The following is a 20,761-nucleotide window of genomic DNA, read 5'->3' as shown; positions in this document are numbered from 1 at the left end:
GTGTAAGGCTCTCAAACAACTTGTAGCGGAGTGATATTTTCTTTTGTTACATACGGCTTTTGCTGCCGCATTCTGAACAAGCTGTAATTTTGAGAATAGGTAATCTGCCATGCCAATGAATAGGCAATTCCCGTAGCCAAGTCTACTAATTAGTAGTGACTGTACTAAGATCTTTCTACATTCCAGGGGAATCCATGGAAACACTCTTCGTAGCATTTTCAGTAGTGCAAAGCCTTTACCACAGATAGTTGTCACGTGGTTTTTCATTGACAATTTATTGTCAATGTAAATTCCCAAATTCCTCGCCATCTGAGTTGGTTTGGGGGGATGCCAAGAATGTTGGGCCACCAGGTGTCATCCCAAAGTTGTTGGGAACCGCTGAACAGTAAAATCTCCGATTTATCGGCATTTAATCTCAGACAGTGATTATGCATCCATCTGGATAGTTCAGAAAGGCAGTTGAGCAGTCTGTTTTTGGGATCTTCTTCACCATCTAAGGCGATCATTAGTTGTGTATCATCGGTGTATGAGCAGATGTTAACGCCCCACTTTTTCCCGATAGTGGCCAGTGATGATACATAAACATTAAATAATGTTGGACTTAATGATGCCCCCTGTGGTACACCATACTTGATCTTACAGGGTGTAGAGGTATAGCTGCCTAATCGGACAGATTGTGATCTGTCTGATAAAAAAGAATTCAACCAGGTCAGGGCTTTTCCCTGCAGTCCTTTTGCAGCTAACATTTGCATCAGGAGGTTGTGAGATACGGTATCAAAAGCAGCTGATAAATCTAAAAATATCAGGGCCACCGTTTTACCTTCATCAACCTGACTTCTGATGTCATCCAGTACTGCCAAGAGAGTTGTCTCGGTACTGTTGTTCGACCTGAAGCCTGTCTGCGAGACATCGAGCAGGTCATTAGTTTCCAGATAGTTTGATAACTGTTTGTTCACTAATTTTTCCAATACCTTTGAAAGGTATGGCAACGGCAAAATGGGCCGATAGTTGGCAGGGTTGTTTATGTCCGTACCAGCTTTTTTAAGTAAGGGAGTCACTACTGCTGTCTTCCAGATAGCGGGAAATTCCGCTTGGTCTAATGACTGATTTAATGCTTGCGCCACTATTGGACCAATTAAGGGGATTAGTTGTAGAAAAATGTGATGTGGGCATGGGTCCGATGGTGAGCCCGATTTAATTTCTGACATGACTTTTTTTTACTTCTTCCTCTGAGAAAGGGCCAAAGGCAGAGCAGGTGGCCAGCGGGAGAGGCTCTGCATCAATATGGTGCTCAGTCAATTCCTGGTCATTACTGGTGAAAGATGAATACATTTTATCTATTTTATCAAAGAAGTAATTGCTGATTTTATCACATCCCTCCTGTGAGGGTGGCAAATGTGTTGTAAGGCTAGGGGGGTTGCACAGTTCTTTAACTATTTTTAAAAAGTTCTTTAGAGGAATGCTTGTGTTTTAATATTTGTTGAGAAAAGTGATCTTTTTTTGCCTTTCGAATAGCTGCGTAATAGGCTTTCAGTTCTTTTTTATAAATGGATCTATCAATCATGGTTTTGCTTAATCTCCATTTATGTTCCAGCGTAGTGCATTTTCTTTTGAGTACCTTGAGATCTGGACCATACCACTTTTCCGACATCATTCGCCTAGTTGTACTTTTAGTGGAGTTTATTGAGCAATGTTCAAGTGCTTCACCAATACTTTTCTGTAGTTGGTGTATTTCTTGTTCAGTGGAGGAGCCTAAATTAGTATAGTGAAAATTCTGTTGAAACTTCTCCAATGAGAATTTGCTCCAGTTTTTGGTTGTAACTGGTTTCAGTGTCATTGGTCTCACTTTATTTATTGGTAGTCTAATATTAAAATCTATTCTATAGTGATCGGTCCACGTAAGAGGCGTAATATTTTTAATAGTAGTGGTCTCGATATTTGTAAATATCAGGTCCAGTCTGTGTCCGGCTCTATGTGTGTCCTGGTTGACTAGTTGTGTTAATTGTAGGATTTGCATATTATCTGCAAGGTGCCTGGTGAGCGGATTATTATATGACTCAAAATGTACATTAAAGTCTCCTAATACTAAGATATTTTTGTGCTTTAAACAGGTGGGTAGAATCTGAGAGAGGAGTTGAGTACTAAATTCAGCTGTGCTCCCTGGAGGGTTATAAATGATAGCTCCTCCCATCAGTAGATAGGAGCCTAGGGAGATTAGGTAAATCATTACTTCATGTTTGCTATCCTGTTTGGGAGCTTCTTGGATACAAGTGAACTTCTCTTTAAATAGCAAGGCTACCCCTCCACCCTTCTTTTTGGGTCTGTTGAGGTTTAAAATGTTATACCCTATAGGGAGTGCAGTTGCGATATCCGGAGTACTGTGGGTGTCAAGCCAGGTCTCCGTAAGGAACACTAGGTCCGGTTGCAGTTCGTATAGAGTGTCCCAGAGTTCAATTGAATGTTTGGGGAGTGATCTTGTGTTCAAATAGATACAAGATATCTCGAGATTAGTGGAGTTTCTTGATGTTAAATCATCTTTGGATTTATTAACCCATCTACATGGTTTGCCGGTGTGAAGAGCTGTGTGGGTGAGAAATGCAGTTCTGAAGTTGGAACACGCTTCAATCCAGAGCAATTTTAGTTCTCTCAGAGAGGGTGAGATGTGGTTGTATTTCTTCACTTCCTTGATCATCGTAGCATGTCCATCCAGCGCTGGATGGACATAAACAACATGAAACTTATCTCAGGCAAGACGAAATTAGTGCTGCCTGGTAAGAGCAAGATTAGTTGGGGCCCACACTGCTGGCCGGCAGAACTGAGGCCTCCTCCGACTCCCTCCCCCTCGGTGAAAAGCCTAGGGGTTACCCTCAATGCTGATCTCTCGCTCAGAGGACAGGTGAGAGCAGTGACCTCCTCCAGCTTCTACCAACTATGGAAAATCAAGTAAATCGCCCTCCTGCTGACACATTCAGCCCTCATACAGGTAGTAATAGCTCTCGTACTCTCGCGGCTCGACTTCTCTAACTCAATCTACCTCGGTCTGCCAGCTGGTCTACTAAAATGACTACAAATTGTTCAGAACCAGGCAGCAAGACTTATCCACAAACAGCCTAAATGGCTGTCAGCCACACATAGACTGTTCAAACTCCACTAGCTACCGATGGCCCAATGGGCAGCCTTTAAGACTGGATGCTTAGCCTTCAAGGCCTTGCATGGTAACAGCCCCAGATTTATCAATAGCATGATCATGAAGTACACCCCCCGCATAGTCTCCATTCAGCCCACCTCCACCTGGTAACTATTCCTTCATTCAAACGGAAACGGCAAAGAGACTGCCGCTTCTCCCACCTAGCCCCCAGATTCTGGAATTCTCTTTCCCTGGCACTCAGGAGCTGTGCAACCTCCTGGGCTTCAGGAAAGCTCTGAAACATGGCTGTTTGGGAAAGCCTTTGCATACTAACTCTGCTGCAACATTCATCATGCTCAGCTTCATGAATTCTACGGGTGACCGTGTGCTTTATAAGTTGTTATTAACATAACATAACATAACATTTACAGCTGTTCGGTGGGAGGCTTAGTGAGATTTTGCCATGCCTGTGAGTGTTGCATTCCCGTAGTCCAATCTGGACAGAAACAGAGATTGTGTAGCTTGTTTAAGATTGTTGGGAGGAAGAAGGGATTGATTTTGTTGAGGAGTTTTAGGTTGTAGAATGTGATCTTCTCAGTTCACTTTATTTTGCTCATGTTCAAACGTTGGTCCTGAGTGAATCCTAGGGAGTCAGCCAGGGTAAGATTGCAGTTAACAGCATCAAGGGATTTTAGCCATTCTTTAATTTGGGGGGTCTGTTCATTATTGATATGAGAAGGATTTTGGTCTTATCTTGGTTGAGATTTAGATGGCTGTGGGATAGCCAGTGCTGGACTTCTGTTAGAGTGTCATTTAGTCTATGCGTGTCTCCTACTGAAGATGTTTCCAGGTAGATCTGGATATTGTTCACATAGAGTTGGAAGGGGATGTTGGCTTTATTTAGTATGATGTGAGGTGCTCGATGTAGATGTTGAACAGTGAGAGGGAGAGAGCGGATCCTTGTGGGACACCGAGGGTTATGGCAAATATGTCAGAAGTACAACTGTTAATTTATTTTGTTGAGAGCGTTTTTTTTAGGAAGGATGTAAACCATTGTAGGACCACCTTGACTGCTCCGATTTTTTCACAGAGGGAGTTTATGAGAAGTATATGGTCAACCATGTCAAAAGCCAAGGAGTATCAGTAGGCAGCATTGGTCTATATCGAGTGATTTGTTTACGTCATCTATAACATTCAGGATCGCTGTCTCAGTGCTGCACCCTTTTCTGAAGCTCGATTGGTTAGCGTCTAGTAGGTTGTTGCTGTCAATGTGTTGGTTGAGTTGGAGAAGAACACATCTTTCAAGTATTTTGGCTTCACTGGATTTAACCTTCACTGGATTCCCATTGCCCAAAGAGTGTAATTTACATCACTATGCAAAGGGTACAAGGCTTTGCAGGTCTATGGTCTACCTATCTTTCAACAACTGATCACTCCCTACACTCCGAATAGAGCACTTCGGTCTGTGAATTTACATCTGGCATCCGTTCCAACTATAAAAAAAAATCAGAAGCGGTGATAGCTCCTTCAGATTTAATGTGGCCAATCTTTGGAACACCTTACCACCCGCTGTTTGTATGATATATAACGAGCTACGCTTTTGGAAAATTATCAAACCCTGGCTCTTAAAATAGCTTGAGGGGCTCAGTCTGCTCGGTTGGTGGATGCAACCTTTCAATCAATGTGGGATGCCTTTAGGTGGCCATGCGCTCTTAAATGTGTATATAAAATTTGAAATAGGATATTGTTATACTTGTCCCTGCTGCCCTGCATAGAATGTGTGATGTAAGAGCCTGTTAGAATGTTCTGTGTGGATGTTTACCTGATTAAAGGAGCATCAAGAAAGTACCTGGACTACCTGGCTTTATTTACAACAGATATGTAAAATTTTAATATTGGAATGGGCATGGACTCTTAGAAAAAGGCTGCATCACAAGACCAGACAGGCTCCCAGTTACAGGGTGCTTAAGTTATTTGATTGAGGCATACTCAGGAGGGACAAAGAGATATTTGCAAGTGGAAGCTCTAGAGTGAATGGGTGATATGATTGGTATAACTAAATTTGAGTTATTCATGAAAAATGTGCTCTCAGCTTCACTTGGCCAGGCCATGTTCTCACTTCTAGTGCTGGCAGAGGAACAGGTGGTTCACGTTGATCCTGATGGGTTTTGGATGGGCAGTGGAAGATGATGAACTTTCCTTTGTCTGTGCCCAGCTTGCCCTGATTACTCAGCACCATTTCCCCAGACACAAGCACTTGAACCAAAGGCATAGATGAATGAAGGCAGAGTCTGATGTGAACACAACCCACTAGGACCAATCAGTTGCTCTACAGGTATGGGTACTGTGAGTTGCTGACATGTGACTCACTAAGAGGCAATAATTCCTCAGAGCCCTATCGCCTTACAGGAGAAATAGAAGAAGAAAAGAGGGAGAACTTCACACACTATGGCCGTGGGTTTCTCAGTACACCTAAAACAACCTCAAAGAATATTACAGAAACAGCCAGGAGACACGTTAAAACTAATGGGAATAGAATGGACACTTGCAGCATTGCTAGAACATAAAAATATTATCTGAAACCTAACTTCCTATTGCCTATTTCTATGCGTTATAACCTGAGAGCATAAACCGCACAGAAACTTGCATCATAATGTTTTTTGGGGAGAAGGGATGCACTCCATACCTCGTTTACAGCAAAGACTGTTATCAGCGGAGGCATGAAGATAGTGTTCCCCACAAAGAGCAAATATCCAAGCAGTCTTCCTTTGGAACTGGGATATATCAGCTTCAGGTGACACATGTCATCTGCGAAGTGTGAACTGCGCTAGCGGTAGATGAGATTGTCTCCATCAGAATCTCCGGAGATAATCTGGGTGAAGGACCTGTCTTTATAGCCTACATTTATTTTCAGCGATTTAAATGTGCATGCTAGTTTATGGACATCAAAGTATACGCTAACGACTTTGATATTATGGATATATATAGGAAAAGGATGTCAATTAAGGCTGCACTCCTTTGATCAAATATCGATGTGATTTGTTATGTATCGATGACTCAAGGAAGAATCAACATTTGGCCTAGAAGAATGGGGACTTCATGTTTGTATCCATCACTGATCAAAGAACTGAACTGTATCATGTTTCTTAGGAAAGATAAGGCCTGGCGACAATCATGTTATATTACAAACATAACAATGGATCCGCAAAAACAGGAAACATAGCAATGTCCATGTGCTAAAACTGAGTGTGGCCTACCTAAATGGAGATTGACTTCAGGGAGTTTACAACAATCCCAAGTAGATGAAAATGCTGTACATAAAGGGGTACCAAAAGTACAATTTACCTATGCCTCTATGTACATGATTGTGACATTTAATGTAACTCAAAGAGAAAACCACACTGTTAGTTAACTCAGACAATTGATTTATGTCAATTATTTTTCGAACTCATAAATTGTCAATGATTTGCGACAAGAGAAAAATACATAGTCAACTTTACATTGAAAACACAAAACAAGATTTTTGCAAGGGAAAAAGCATAATAAACAACGTGTAAATCATAATTGTAATTGTGTGCATTATAGTGAACATATCACCAAAAAGTACATACACATTGTGAGCAGTGATTGAAAAATTGTGTCAAAACAGTAAACAACAGACTTTCATGAGTTACAATGAGATAATGAGCAAATGTTGGGGGTACGTCTTAATCAATGCCTGCCCAACCTCCTGTAACACTGTTTGTAGTGAAATTCACAATTGTGTGGATACAGGAAAAGAACCCAATGTTAATTAGGACATGCCAGTGATTTTTGGCAAAACAATGATACTACATGCCAACGCGTTTCGAATAGCAATGGTTGAATCATCGGATTCTCATCAGGGCGTGGAGTTTATCCGTTGGTACTGTTTGGGGGAAAAGGACAAGGAATTGATTTTTAAAAAAACTGTACAAATACAAAAAGGAGCTTTTTCCATGTAAATGCATCATCTGATGCAGCATACCTTATACGACCAAAGAATTAGGGTCGATTGGTTCTTTTTAGGAAATAGTCATCATATGCCATGGGAGTCGACCTGCAATGTAGTGACATTGGAGTGGTAAGTATGTGTAAATTGCAGTACAGGCAGGCACTAAACCGTGTATACATTTATGAAAATTACCTCTGTTTATAGAGCAAACGCTCCGAGGTCGTGGCCGGGAGGAATAGTTCTCGGTTCAATAATGTTCCTTCAAAAATCTACAAACACAAGGGATTGTGTGTTAGCGAGGATAAGTGGTGTTTCTTGTGCACCGGGAAAATGACAGAATTGGTGGATCTCTTACTTGTCTCCAACCATTTGGAAGGCGAAATATATCATCACTGTGTTTCTGGAAAAAACGGGACAGCGGGGAGCTGATCAATGCCCTGTCTAAAATTATGCCAAACAGAGAAAACAATGCGGTTATGCGCCGTGCGGCGTCTTACCGTGCAATGCGACCCTCAGTACATCGGGTCACCCGTCTGCTTGAAGGGAAATTTCTTATTCAAAAATTGAATGAATCCTGTGAGGAGGGAGGGGAACCAAGCGAATTAGTGCCCGGTTACACCGTAGAGAACGCGCGTATGTGTGCGCTGGTTGCAAAGTGGGTCTCACCTCAAATTGATGGATGACAGCTTTGTATATTTCAAGTTTGGGATGGACACAACAGCTCGCCGCCGCGAGTAAAATGGACTAAGTAGTATCTGTTGGTCACATGATGTCAGGAGCCAACCAGAGCGTCGGGCCATCTCGCTAGGGATTGTGGGAGATGTAGTTTATAGGGACATAAGTTAAAACATGATGCCAGGAGCCAACCAGAGCGTCGGGCCATCTCGCTAGGGATTGTGGGAGATGTAGTTTATAGGGACATTAGTTAGAACAAATGAAGAGAAGCCAATTATATTCTAGTGACTTCACTGAGTACATTTAGCCCGTTGTTAACAGTATTAAATTTCATGATGAGATAGGCCTCCTTGCATAGTAGTGCCGCCTCAATGTCCTGTACATACTGTTTAGGGTCCGCCCATGCGAGTACCGTCCACTTAAAATCATTTTCACCATGGTTATGACTTGTGAAGTGTTCAACCATGGGTGCAGAGGACACTTTTTTCTTTATTCGAGATCGGTGTTGTGTGATGCGTGAATTGACAGGTTGACAAGTTTTGCCTATGTACACTTTGTCACAGGGACACACCACGGCATAGATGACATTTTTTGTACGACAATTGGTAAACATCACATGCTTCCATGTGACCCCATCATGGTCAAATGTGTTACCTTCCAAGGTAGAGGAACACGATATACAATTGCCACACTTGTGATGCCCGCTTATAGGTTTTAAGTTCCATTGCGAAATCAGGTCGCTTTTGGGTTTCGGAATGTAGCTGTCTGCCCTAATCAATTGTTGACCAATGTTTTTATTTTTGCGCATGGCAAAAATGGGCTTTTGTAAGGGACTTGGTAAATCTTCCAATAGATGCCAATTTTTCAAAATAATGCGTTTAAACTGATTTGTGTGTGATCCATAAGTTGTAACACACACCAGCTCATTTGGTGCATTTTTGTCTTTTTTCACCAGGAGATTCTCCCTGGCGGTGCATCTGGCACGTTTCTTAGAATGGTTAAGAAGTTTCTTTGGGTAGCCCCTTGTTGCCATTTCTGCGCAAAAGTTTGAGGCATGTTGATCAAAGTCAGAAATTTCACTGCAATTCCTTCTTATTCTTAGCAGTTGCCCAAAAGGGAAATTTTCCTTCAGGCACTGTGGGTGCGAGCTTTAAAAGTGAAGGATGGTATTCCTGTCTGTAAGTTTCTTGTGTAGGGTCGTTGTGAGGATATTGTCGCGGACGCCTACAGTGATGTCCAAAAAAGTCATTTTACTTGTACTGTATTCTATGGAGAAACCAATGTCTCTGTGCCTGGAGTTAAGCCAATGGTAGAACTGGTCTAGTTCCGTCTGGCTCCCCTGCCACAGGAGCCAGATGTCATCAATATATCTAAGCCATTTGGTTATATGGCCAACAAATGGATTGTTCTCAAATATGAATCTTTGTTCATATTGTTCCATATAGAGTACCGCCATCTCAGGTGCGTATGGACAGCCCATAGCGATGCCTTTTATTTGGATGAAGAACTCATTCTCAAATTTACGTGATTTCAGCCAATGAAAGGATGAAAGAGGTGGGGACCCGGTGCGGTCTTTCCCGTTGTTCAAGGTATATTTTCAAGACCTGCAAAGCCTCATCCTGAGGGATTTGGGTGTAAAGTGAGGTGACGTCTAGGGTCACCATCAGCTGAGTAGTTTGATTGAATGATTGTCCCTCTATCTTGTTAATGAAATCAGTTGTATCTCTGAGATATGACTTTACCTGCGGTAGAAAGGGTTTGAGAAAAAAATCAATGTATTTTGAGACCGGTTCAAGTGCAGAATCGCACCCCGACACGATCAGCCGGCCAGGCGGTGTTTTGTCATTTTTGTGAATTTTTGGTAAAAAAAAAACAGGACAGGCGTCCTTGGTGCTTTTTTGTTCAAAAATTCAAATTCCTTAGGGCCTAGGAATCCCTCATCATAAAGGGGTAGCATTCCAAATGTATCGTATATCGAGGGCCACCATCATTTTTACCATTTGTACTCATCCCCAGAGAGAGAGATTCAGGTGACCCCATTGAGAAAGTCGTACTTTGATTCTTTTTTATCAGCTGCAAAAGATTATCCTGCACCATCCCAAACAAAGCCCTATTTGCGGATGCCCGGGTATTTGAGACCATTAGGAACTCAGTGCACTTTATGCTGCCCTAGTGGTTGCCCTGGTCATTGGAAGTGCCTTCCATTTGGACCAATTGATTTTATAGCTGGAAAATTAAGAGAATTGGTCACTAATGAACATTACAGATGATATAATGGTTACCCGTCAGGAGAGAAGGAGTAGGATATCATAATCATCTTATATGGCCCTAACCTCTCAATTGCCTTTTTTCAGATGCCTCTATCCCGAAAGAGAAATGAATGGCACCAATCCCTAGGACAGAAGCTCAAGGGCCAACAGAAGAAAAGTGGAGACAGAGGGCAATCCTGCTGGGTCACTGTAGCTTGACCAAATCTTTTTCAGAAATTGTCATGAAGTATTAATTGACACAAGTATAGCTTCCTCCAGGTCCATCTGAATTGCAGGTGTGGGCGGTCATGCATATATACCTACATATACCGTTGAGATCATGGACCTCAGCTGTCAAGTGTACCACACATCTGAAATACAGGCGGTTCCGATTAGGTGATACTAGGTTTTCTATCCATCTGAGAAGAAGTCTTAAAGTCTGATTTAGAGTTTGGAGGAGGGGGTTACTCTGTCACAAATGTAACGGAAATCCTATTTACAATATTATGATTCCATTATGTCCTATGGAAATCTTATTATGGCTGATGGGATGTTCGTTACATTTGTGACAGAGTAATCCATCTGCTGCACTCCAAATCAGTCCCTTAGACACTGTCTTGCGATCCCATGACTGGCAGTTGCCCCCAGAGGAGGGGGGAATGTCTAAGAGAGTAAAGCGACAAATGGCTTCAGCTGCTCCAGGTTTCCTTTACTTCTCATGGAGGAGAATTAACGTGTTGTTAACCTTTGCACAATGTTGGAGAAATGGCATTCCCAGGAAGTGTAGTGCTGAACAATCAAAGCAGGGTACAAGTCCCTAAAAAAGAAGTGGAGGGACTAAACAAGTTAGGCAGCATGCAGGTGAAAGCATGATGCGTGCCATCAAAGTGCATGATTTCATGATGTGTGACATTGTATGTGACATCACAGGAAGTGACATACCAAGAAGTGACATCAGATATTAAGACCTCACTGATATGTTTATCAGTTAAAGCATGAGTACATTTAAGCGCATTATAAGAATTAAGAAATGAGACTTTGCTTTGTGGTTATTCAAAAAAAGTGGTGCAATCCTGACCCAAACTATGTGCCCCAAAACAACATTTTTTTAAAATACCTGCCACAAAGATATTGGCAACGAGGAGAAGCATGGCAGGAGATACGTTCTGCTTAATTGGTTGCAAAGCCTGCATATTAAAATATTTGATTGGGTTAAGGCATCTGCTGCACAGGTGCCCAGGAAATCTCAGGGAGTAGTAGTAATAGTGAGAAAACTCTGGAGGTTAACGCATTTTTGGGAGAAATCTGTGTTCTGTGATGTCCCAGATTTGAATCAATCAATCAATCAAAAATATGCTTTATTTGATTTTGTAAAAATATAAAATCATAAAAGCCACAGTTTAAAAGACGTAATCTTGTATATACATATTTCCTTTACAATTCATCAGTCTCTTGCACAGAGTGTACACATGTCATCAATTTCATTATTATTTAAAAACAAACAGAGTGTACCATTTAGCACTATATACAGCAAGTTATTGCATTCCTTTTCTTTAATATGCTCTTTAATAAACCAGTCATAAGCAGAGTGCAGTACTCATCATTCAGTTGTTGTAAAAACAAATATGCTGGGCGATATTGCCACCAACAACCGTGTCTCAAATATTATTTTAACCAGTTTACAGGTTCTTGATTATAATATTTACAAAATAGTACAGTGTGTATTGTTGTTTGCTGGGAGACATTTTCACAAGGGCAGAGTGCCAGTTTCCTCGACGAGTCGTTTTTATTTGGAAAGGTCACCAACCGGTGGAAGGATTCAAATCTGAACCTTATTAAAATGTGTCTATCAAAACTCTGCAAGCAGTAGCATAGATATGGTTGTATCCTATAACAGGTCAGGGTCGTCTGGTGTTGTATGACCGATCTTTTGCCCATTCCCCCTGTTAATCTTATCTGCTCGAGGTGGCTCATACATATTAGTTTCAGTTCCTTCCTAGATATGGAACAAACCAGCTCTGGGTCTTCATAGAGCTCTGGTTTTTTAAGGTCATTGAGAAACTTTCTTATGTAATTTAGCCAAGGGATGTTTCTTGGCTGGTCCAATCTCATTACATCCTTGATAATTTCTCTATTTAGGCTTAGTGCCTGGGAAGTCCAGACTCTGTGCCATAGGAGGACAGGCTTCATCCTAATAAGGTTGGAGATATACTCGATGCCCAGTTCAGCGTGGCAATTAAAAACAGACGTGCTCTGTGGGACTACAAGAACATATCTAAGAAATACATTTTCAATGATTTGGATTGATGCCACATTAGTAAAACCCCAAATACCAGACCCATACATGGCAATACTCCTGCACTTTGCTATGTATATTTTCAGTAATATATCGAGAGGTCTTTTGCCCAATTTACGTGCAAAGTTCATAAGTGCAGCTATTGTGGAGAAGTGTGGCTCAATGCTTAGAGCGGCAGACCTTGATGCAGAATGCTGGCCAGGGACCAGGGTTCGATTCCCGCCTCGGCGGGTTTCGGGCTTAAATTCCTCTGACTGGATATTCTCGCCTCAGGGCCGATTCTAAGCATGGGTCCCACGCTGCAACTCTGGGCAATAGCTTGCTTAGTCTCCACAAAGGCCCCCTGATACACAAGGGATGCCTGGTTTCACCATGGGATGCCCAGGAGTGGACACCCCACAAGGAAAAGCCAGGAGGGGTTCCCTTGTGGTAGGAGTACAAGCGCCGGGATGCCTCCGGGTCACTGTTCGCGCTATACAAATACGCCACATTTACATTTACATTTGATCTTTTAAATAGAAGTGCCCTACTTCTAATTGCCAGAACCCAGGAGCCTGCTCCCTCTAGGAGAACAACTCAGTAAGAGAATATTTTTGTGGATTCAATGATTTTATTGCCCACCGTTAAGTTATTAGCTTTACGGTGAACTTTCCCACACTCTATGCCGAAAGTTTTCTTGGCTTTGAGTTTTAGGCCCCTATGTGACATATACTCTGTGTATGTGGTAAGTGCACGCTGAATGCCTATTTTAGTTCTGGCCATTAGGACTGCGTCATTCGCGTAGAGAAGGGAGACCACCTGCTTATTATTGTATCTTGGACAGTCAATAACGTTGGACCTCAATTTCTCCTTCAAAGAGTTGGTATAGATGGAGAAGAGAAAGGGTGCCAAGACACAGCCTTGCCTGACTCCCTTCTCTACGCGGAATGATTTGGTGCACTCACCCTTTTGGCCAAATCTCACTTTAGCTGAGGCTCCTGTTTACAATTGCTTTAGGAATTGCACTATTGCAGGTTCAACTTGTATATCCTCCAAGGTACTCCATAACTTCCCTTGGTGAAGAATAAAATGTAATACCTGCTCCACCGTGCCCATCCCTTCCCTGAAACCGTATTGTACCGAGATCAGGATACTGTTGTCATCAGCCCAAGTTTGGAGTTTGTTTAGTATCACCCTTCCTGCCACTTTCATTAATGAGTCCAATAGCGAGATTGGTCTATAGCTGGATGGATTTTCCCGGTCCCCTTTTTTGTAGACGGGAACAATTACTGATTCAGACCAGGAGCTTAAAAAACCTTCAGAGCAACCGGCCTCTAATACATGTGTTAAAAGTGGGGCCCAAAGATCTACATTAGATTTAAATAAATCAATTGGGATCCCGTTCGGGCCAGGGGCCTTCTTTCCCGTACTTTGGTGTATTGTCAACAGCACCTCCTTCTGGGTAATCTCGATAATAATTGGTGAGTGCAAACTGTTTTGTTCTACCACCTCTTCACTCTCTAGTCTGGATGTTTCATTACTCTGCTCCTGTCTGTACACTCTAGAGAAAAATTCAATCCAGCTATTCTCTCCAATGGCAATTTCTAGCCTTGCGCTTTCTTTATTCACCAGGAAAGGGGCGTTCACGGCTTGCCAAAACAGGCAAGTATCTCTGCTATGGGTAGCCTGCTACAGGTTTTCCCACGCCTGCTCCTTAATCTCATTTGTACAATTTTTCCTTGCCAAGTTATAAGCCTTTCTACGTGTTCTGACCTAATCCCTATCCCTAATTGATGAACTCAGAGCCGCCTTAAGATGTTTATATGCCTTAGTGCATTGTCGATCAAACCATCCATCACCTTTCGCATGCCTCTTATTTCCGGGGGTAGTCATAATCTCCTGAACGGTTTGAGTGATCTGCAGAAAGGCATCTAGGATGTCGCTATGAGCTGTGTCCTCAGTTAGACTTTTCAAAATAGGTATTTGGGCCTTTGTTATTATATTTTTAATCGTGAGGGCCGGGTTTTTTGCCCCCCATCTTATTGTGAAGCCATTTTGGCGCGACAAAACTAGATCTTGAGCCAGGACAAACATTATATCATGGACCTAATACTATATCCAGTCACCAGTAATTCCACACAGAGGGGTAGGTGATCACTTAGTCAAACCAGGTGGATCCTAACATTTTTCACCATACTGGCATAACGTGCTGGCATGATGATAAAATCGATCACTGTTCTAAAGTCCCTACCGATGTAAGTGGGATCAAAGTTGTTGGTTGAAGAACATATAGTATTTACGAAATCAAGATCTAACATTGCCATGACTTCGTTTAGTTTCTCCCCCCTGGCCGTGTGCACAAAGTGTTTAATGGGTCCCAGTTCATCTTTACGATTCTTACCAGATATTCATGAGTTCAGATTGCAAATGCTGACATTAAAATCCCCCCCTAAACCAGAATTACATTGTTTGCCATGCTATTCGTATGGGCAGCTAGATCCTCACTTAAGTTTGTTAGCACAGTCATAAATTTGTCACTGTCGATGTTCTTATAAAAATTAACAATTAAAAGTATGATATGGGGTAACAGATTAATGGACACCATTTGATAATGGGGGTAATCTGTATCATATTAATGCTCTGTACCCTTACCATACTAGACACGTAAATACAAATGCCTCCCTTATTCCTCCCATGTGTAGATTGAATTGCAGGTACATGGAAAGTTTTATACCCGTCCAAGTGCTGCTCTAATAATGACTATGTCTCTTGTAGGCATAAAATATCGTAGTTTCGGACAAAATCTCCCCATACACAGCTTGTAATTTTTGATTTAATACCACAGATGTTCCATGATAGGATTTCTATTACTTCCTGATTTTGTGTAGACGGTATTTCAGATATGCCCTCCACTTGTTTCCTCCTCCCTTCGACCTGAGGTTCACTACCCGCTAACATTTTGCACGTAGAGTCTTTTTCAGGTTGGGGCTCAGTTCTGCTTTTTGGTTCACCCCTATTTGTGTCTGGGGTGGTAAGTTTTGGTGGATCGATTTCCCTATTTGCCCTTTGTTCATCAATCTTCTGAGGGGAGGATAATATCCGTGTTAAGCAAGCATTTGTTTGAGCCTCATATGTGTCATTTTTATTATACTGGTTGCTATCAATGTCCCCACCTAGAATACGGTTATGGTTCCCGTGCGAATGTTTATTTAGTCAATCCACATCCTCCAGAAACTGTAGAGAGTCAAACCTGATTTGAATCAAGGTAGTATCAAAGGTTTATATGTCTCATGCTAGGCACATCAGGTAACATGCAGATGACAGATTTGTATTTTATGGAGATAGGTAAGTGGGTTACTGCCCTTAAGACACAGATCATTTTATTACGTGCAGTAATCCTTCTAATATAGTACAGTGAGGTATGCAGGACATGTGACTCCTGCACCTTGAAACCCTGTCTCATGTCACTCATCTTGTACATTGATTTACAGAATAACATGATTTACTGACAACGTATAATGTGTATGTTTTGTAAAGCATTCTGTCACCCTGCAATGGGTGGTGTAGCGTTATAAAAGAAATAAAATAGTGCTATTGAAATTGTTGTGTAGATACTAGAACAGTCCAACACATCTGACATTCTTACAAATAGGGACTGAACAAAGTCAAAAGCATGCCTCTCTTAAGCACCTGTGAAGACAAAGCAAACTGTGTGCCTTTGTTTCCCCTCGTTGCATTTACTTTTAAGTGTGAGGTTCCAGGCTTCCTCCAGTCAGCATATTCAAACAAAAGTAGGCGTGTTAGCCCCTAAACGTCGGCCTTTATCTTCGGCCCTGCAGGAGGTGAAAAAAATGCCTCGTCTTCACCTGCACGTTGCTGCTGGGAATGGAAAGCAGACAATTTACAGGCACTGCTGAACGTGTCCCAGTGTCTGAACCATACACAGGGACAGGTTCAACATACTTCGTGGCAGGGTGGATGGCATCCACCCCATGAAAATAGTGGTTAGACGCTGTGTACCTGCATGTACCCCCAACTTGTGCCCTGAATCAAAGAGCACGAGAATTAATCATTACATATCACCAAATTATCCTTTTCAACAGTCTAAAACAACAATACAATGATATCGACCCAGTATATGTGTTACCTATATTAAATACTCTCCATATAAGAGATAATACAATATCCCTGGATTAAAAGTCTGAAAGATTTGTTTCTGCATACTGTTCTGTGCACAAATCCAGAGGATGGGTTTGTAGTGTAGTTCCTATATTCCCAATAGCCTCTGCGCATTGGAATAACATAAACAATAGTTTAGACGTAGGACTTAGGTCGACAAGGTCTCTATTGAATATGTTAGACTTAATTGTGAGTGCCAGCTAGCTCAGAGGTCACTAGAAACTTTCTCGAATACACAAGAAGGGATTAGTCTCTGACAACCATATAACATGACAACTTTGCTCCCCCAAGAATAAGGAGTATATCTCCAGAGTCGCGGAAACAATAGATGGCTATTTCACTTAGTCAATCGTGCATGCTTCGTTTCAACAGAAGTGTAGAGAAATAGAGAGACGGGCGTTTTCAATAAAAAGGTTATTTATTGAGCTGTCTTCTTTCTCAAGAACTCGTTGTACTCTAGGAGCTTAGTGGAATTAGCCATGCCGTATTTGGACTGCATTGGCTGTGTCTAACTATGGTTATGATTCTTATGCCTATGTAAGGGTATGATAAGTTATACCTATATAAGGGCATGAATCTGGAAAATTACACTAGAGCCCTAGATACGTTACAACAGGTTAGTTCAAAAGTTCTCCAAGAAAGCGGGTTCTTAAACAAGTCTTGAAATAGTTTGTCAAGTTTTTAGAAAAAAATCCACAAGTCTTAAATAAGTCTCTAGTCTCACAACTAAATGCCTGATTTAGAGTTTTGTGGAGGGGGTTACTCCATCACAAACCTGACAGGTATCCTATCCACTGTATTACGTTCCCATTATAGACTATGGATATCATAATACAGCGGACAGGATAACCGTTGGATACAGTGACGGAGCACCCCATCCACCAAACTCACAATAAGTCCCTAAATCTCTTCAGGTTTGCTCGCTCTGTTATCCAACGTAGCTTGTGAAATATTTACTGTATTTTTTTGTGTGTTTTTTGTTCTTTAGATTTGTCTAATTCGAATGAGCTTCGATACCTTGTTATTTTTTTGCAGGCATCCCAGAAGCCGCTCCTGGAGATACAGACAGTCCGAAGACAGGTAAGTGACAATCATCTCTGTGCTCTAAGAGGGTATCAGGAGCTTCATGAGAGAGGTGCGATTCTGTTGATTCAAAGGAGGTGCATTTGCTTGCAGGTAGGGTGTGGCTTTTATGGGCCGTGTCTCAAAATAGCCTCTCATCTACATGCAGAGCGTAACCTTGTGGGAACACAGTGCTTGAAACAAAATGCTCCATATGATCAGAGGATTACTAACAGAATATCAACCACCGAAATATCGCGATACAAAAATATTGCGTTCCAAATATTGATGAAAATATCATCATCATATCTTTATAATGGTAAGTACCAAAAATAGAAGAAACAAATGGATTTAAATAATATCATTGCCTTAAAATCTTTTTTTAAATATATAAAAAATAAATAAATATAAAATAAATTAAATAATAATATTAATTAAACACAAAATACATTTAATATAAATTTTAACAAATATAAGAAATTTACTGAATTTAAAAAGTTAAACACAAATATATAATTAATATATATATATATATATATATACACATATATCAACATAAAAAAATGTTAGTTAATATTTTTAATTTATATCATAATTTAAAAATGAGTAAATATTGTAATGTATAATAATATAATATATATATATATATATATATATATATGTATCATTAAATAAGTGTAATTACAAAATAATTAAAAATTAATTACTTCCCACTCTTTACCACTATACCCCAAAGCCCACAACCAAAAGAATTAATCAAACAAGGAACATCTTTAATTAATAATTAATAGTTAATAACAGTTTACCCAGCTTCCCATCCTTTACCTTAGAACTCCACAAATCACACCCAGAAAAGTTAAAAATTACCATATTTCTTTCTCAATTACTCAATTAACATTAATCAACAATTCATTAATAATTAATTTAAAATACATTACTTCCCAACCCTCACCCCTAGAAACCCTACATATTGCACATAAACATTGCTTTAAAAGAAATATAATAGCACACTGAACATAATTAAATATAATTAAAATAAATGTTTTTATATAACCAATAATACAGTAGCTATAATTAAGCAACTTCCCGATCCATACCCTTATAAATCGCACAAAACACTACGGACCTGAAAACAAAATTAAATAAAATTAAATATAAGAACTACTTAAAACTTAACAAATATATTAAGAAACTAACAATAATTATACAAAAAATAACATTATAACTTTTAAAATGTAAAATAAATAACAATAATTTAAAAACGATATTTTAAACAAGTATATCTTGGCAAACAATATTAATAACTTCCATATTTTAAAAATCAATATAAATTACCTTCAAATTGATATTCTTGACTGATATTTCAATATCACAATATTTTAGACTAGATATTCTTGTACATCGATATTTTATCTGAATACCATAATTATATGTGCAAGTTAGACAGTAAGTAAGAGGGCACGAATATTACAATGGTTATTGTAGTTTTAGGGTCATGGACAGGTGCAGGTATCATTAGCAGTACAATGGCAGTTGTAGTGGGGGCAAACATTACCAGCCCCCAAGTCAATAGGCTGGATAAATGTGGGTGGCTGCAGGGGAATGATTACTCCAGTAGTCTAGGCAAACAAGCATGACATACATCCTGCATGCCCACTGGCAATACCTACAGTCATAACCATCTCTCCCCCACCAAAGGGCGGCCAATGGGACGGGGTTTAAGGAGAAGCAGGGCATGAAACCTGAATAGCAAGCATGCGGCATGGACAAAGGAAGCTGGCTCCTAAGAGTGTTCAGCTGGGCCATTTCCCTTCCAATTAACCAAATAGTGTAAACATCCCTGAAGACATTTTGATCCAAGTATACCTTTAACATCATACGCAAGGTGGTCATTGATGAGAACAAGAGGAGAAGGAGCATCTGGGCGTGTATGAGGATGCTAGGGCTTCAACAGAGATACATGCAACACGGGATGAATGATGTAGTCAAGGGAAAGATGTAGCATAGCAAACACAGAGTTGAGCACCAGTTCAATAGGCAATGAATGAAATTGAATGAAATTGAATTTATATAGCGCATGGCTACCCTGGGGCCTCCCAGCACTGTAGACATAACAGGCAAAGGAGCAGTGAAGTTAAAGCGATGTCTTAAAGAGATGGGTTTTCAGGAGTTTGCGGAAGGCCAGCAGATTATTTTCCTTCCGCAGAGTGGAGGGGAGTGTGGCCCAGAGATTTGATGCATTGAACGAAAAGGAGCGTCCGCCCCATCTAGATCTTTGTATTTTCTTCGGAGTGGCCAGAAAGGCGGAGCTTGAGCGAAGGTTTCTGGAAAGGTGATAGGGAGTGACAATGGCCGAACAAAGCATGAGTGGAGCTTGTGAGGAATGTGAAATTTTAGTTTAAGGGCAGAAAGCTACGGGCTGATTTAGATATTGACGGACAGGATAGAATACAATGAGGTTTGGGTATCAGCAGATGGGATATTCATCACTGTTGTGACAGAGTAACCCATTCGCCAATACCTAAATCAGGCCCTGAGTCCCCCTGTTTAAATTGTGGTTTCTAGGGATTGATGCTTATCAGCTTGGACCTTAATTCATATTTTGTTTTCTACTGGCCTTTCTTGGATTGATGACAGCTTCTCAACATGTTTGGCTACTGATGGTACCAAATACAGGGTAGTTACATTGGGCAACGGAATGCTCCTGGGATGCTGTAAAATGGTGAATAACCAGTAACTATGTGTACACTATTATTGTTCAATTCAGCCTATTCCCATTAATTGGTTACAGTGGGCAATAGGCTTCTTATTGTTTGTTCCATAGATTGCCTAGTTCCGTCTGCCCATCATTCGGGAATGATAGAATGACTATATGGCAACATCCATGCCTAGTGATGTAGAGACTACACCAAAACTTATAAGTGAATTGGGGCCCCCCCGTCAGAATAATTTTGGTGGGAAGCTTGTGGTGCCAAACAATGTTTAAAACAAAAATGCCACTCAGTTGTTCTGTGGAATGGATCTCAGTTAATGGAATTGAATGGGCAATTTTTAATAGCAAGCTCACAACTTTGAGGACAGTAGTTTTCTAATTGGAGATGGACAAATCCATAATAAATTCCAAATTCACAGTATGTCAGGGGTGATAGGAATGGGCAAAGATAGTAATAACCCAGCAGGGGAGTATTACAAGCATATACTGGACATTTAAGCAAATAGAC

At 40.7% G+C, this 20,761-nt stretch overlaps 1 protein-coding gene across 1 annotated transcript in view; it reads left to right on the top strand.

The window, feature by feature from the left end:
• The window catches only part of LOC147725107 (uncharacterized), a 352,179-nt gene that overhangs the window by 157,888 nt on the left and 173,530 nt on the right, over window positions 1-20,761 (top strand). The window contains exon 6 of the mRNA XM_086918171.1: window positions 17,514-17,558. Within this exon, the coding sequence (XP_086774297.1) occupies window positions 17,514-17,558 (45 nt within the window). The remainder of the gene's footprint in view (window positions 1-17,513; window positions 17,559-20,761) is intronic.

This window comes from Lissotriton vulgaris, chromosome 4_1 (genome assembly GCF_964263255.1).
Source record: "Lissotriton vulgaris chromosome 4_1, aLisVul1.2, whole genome shotgun sequence".
In the NCBI taxonomy this organism is placed as follows: Eukaryota; Metazoa; Chordata; class Amphibia; order Caudata; family Salamandridae; genus Lissotriton; species Lissotriton vulgaris.
Note: the sequence above shows the minus strand (reverse complement) of the source record. Positions and strands in the feature narration are given on the sequence as shown.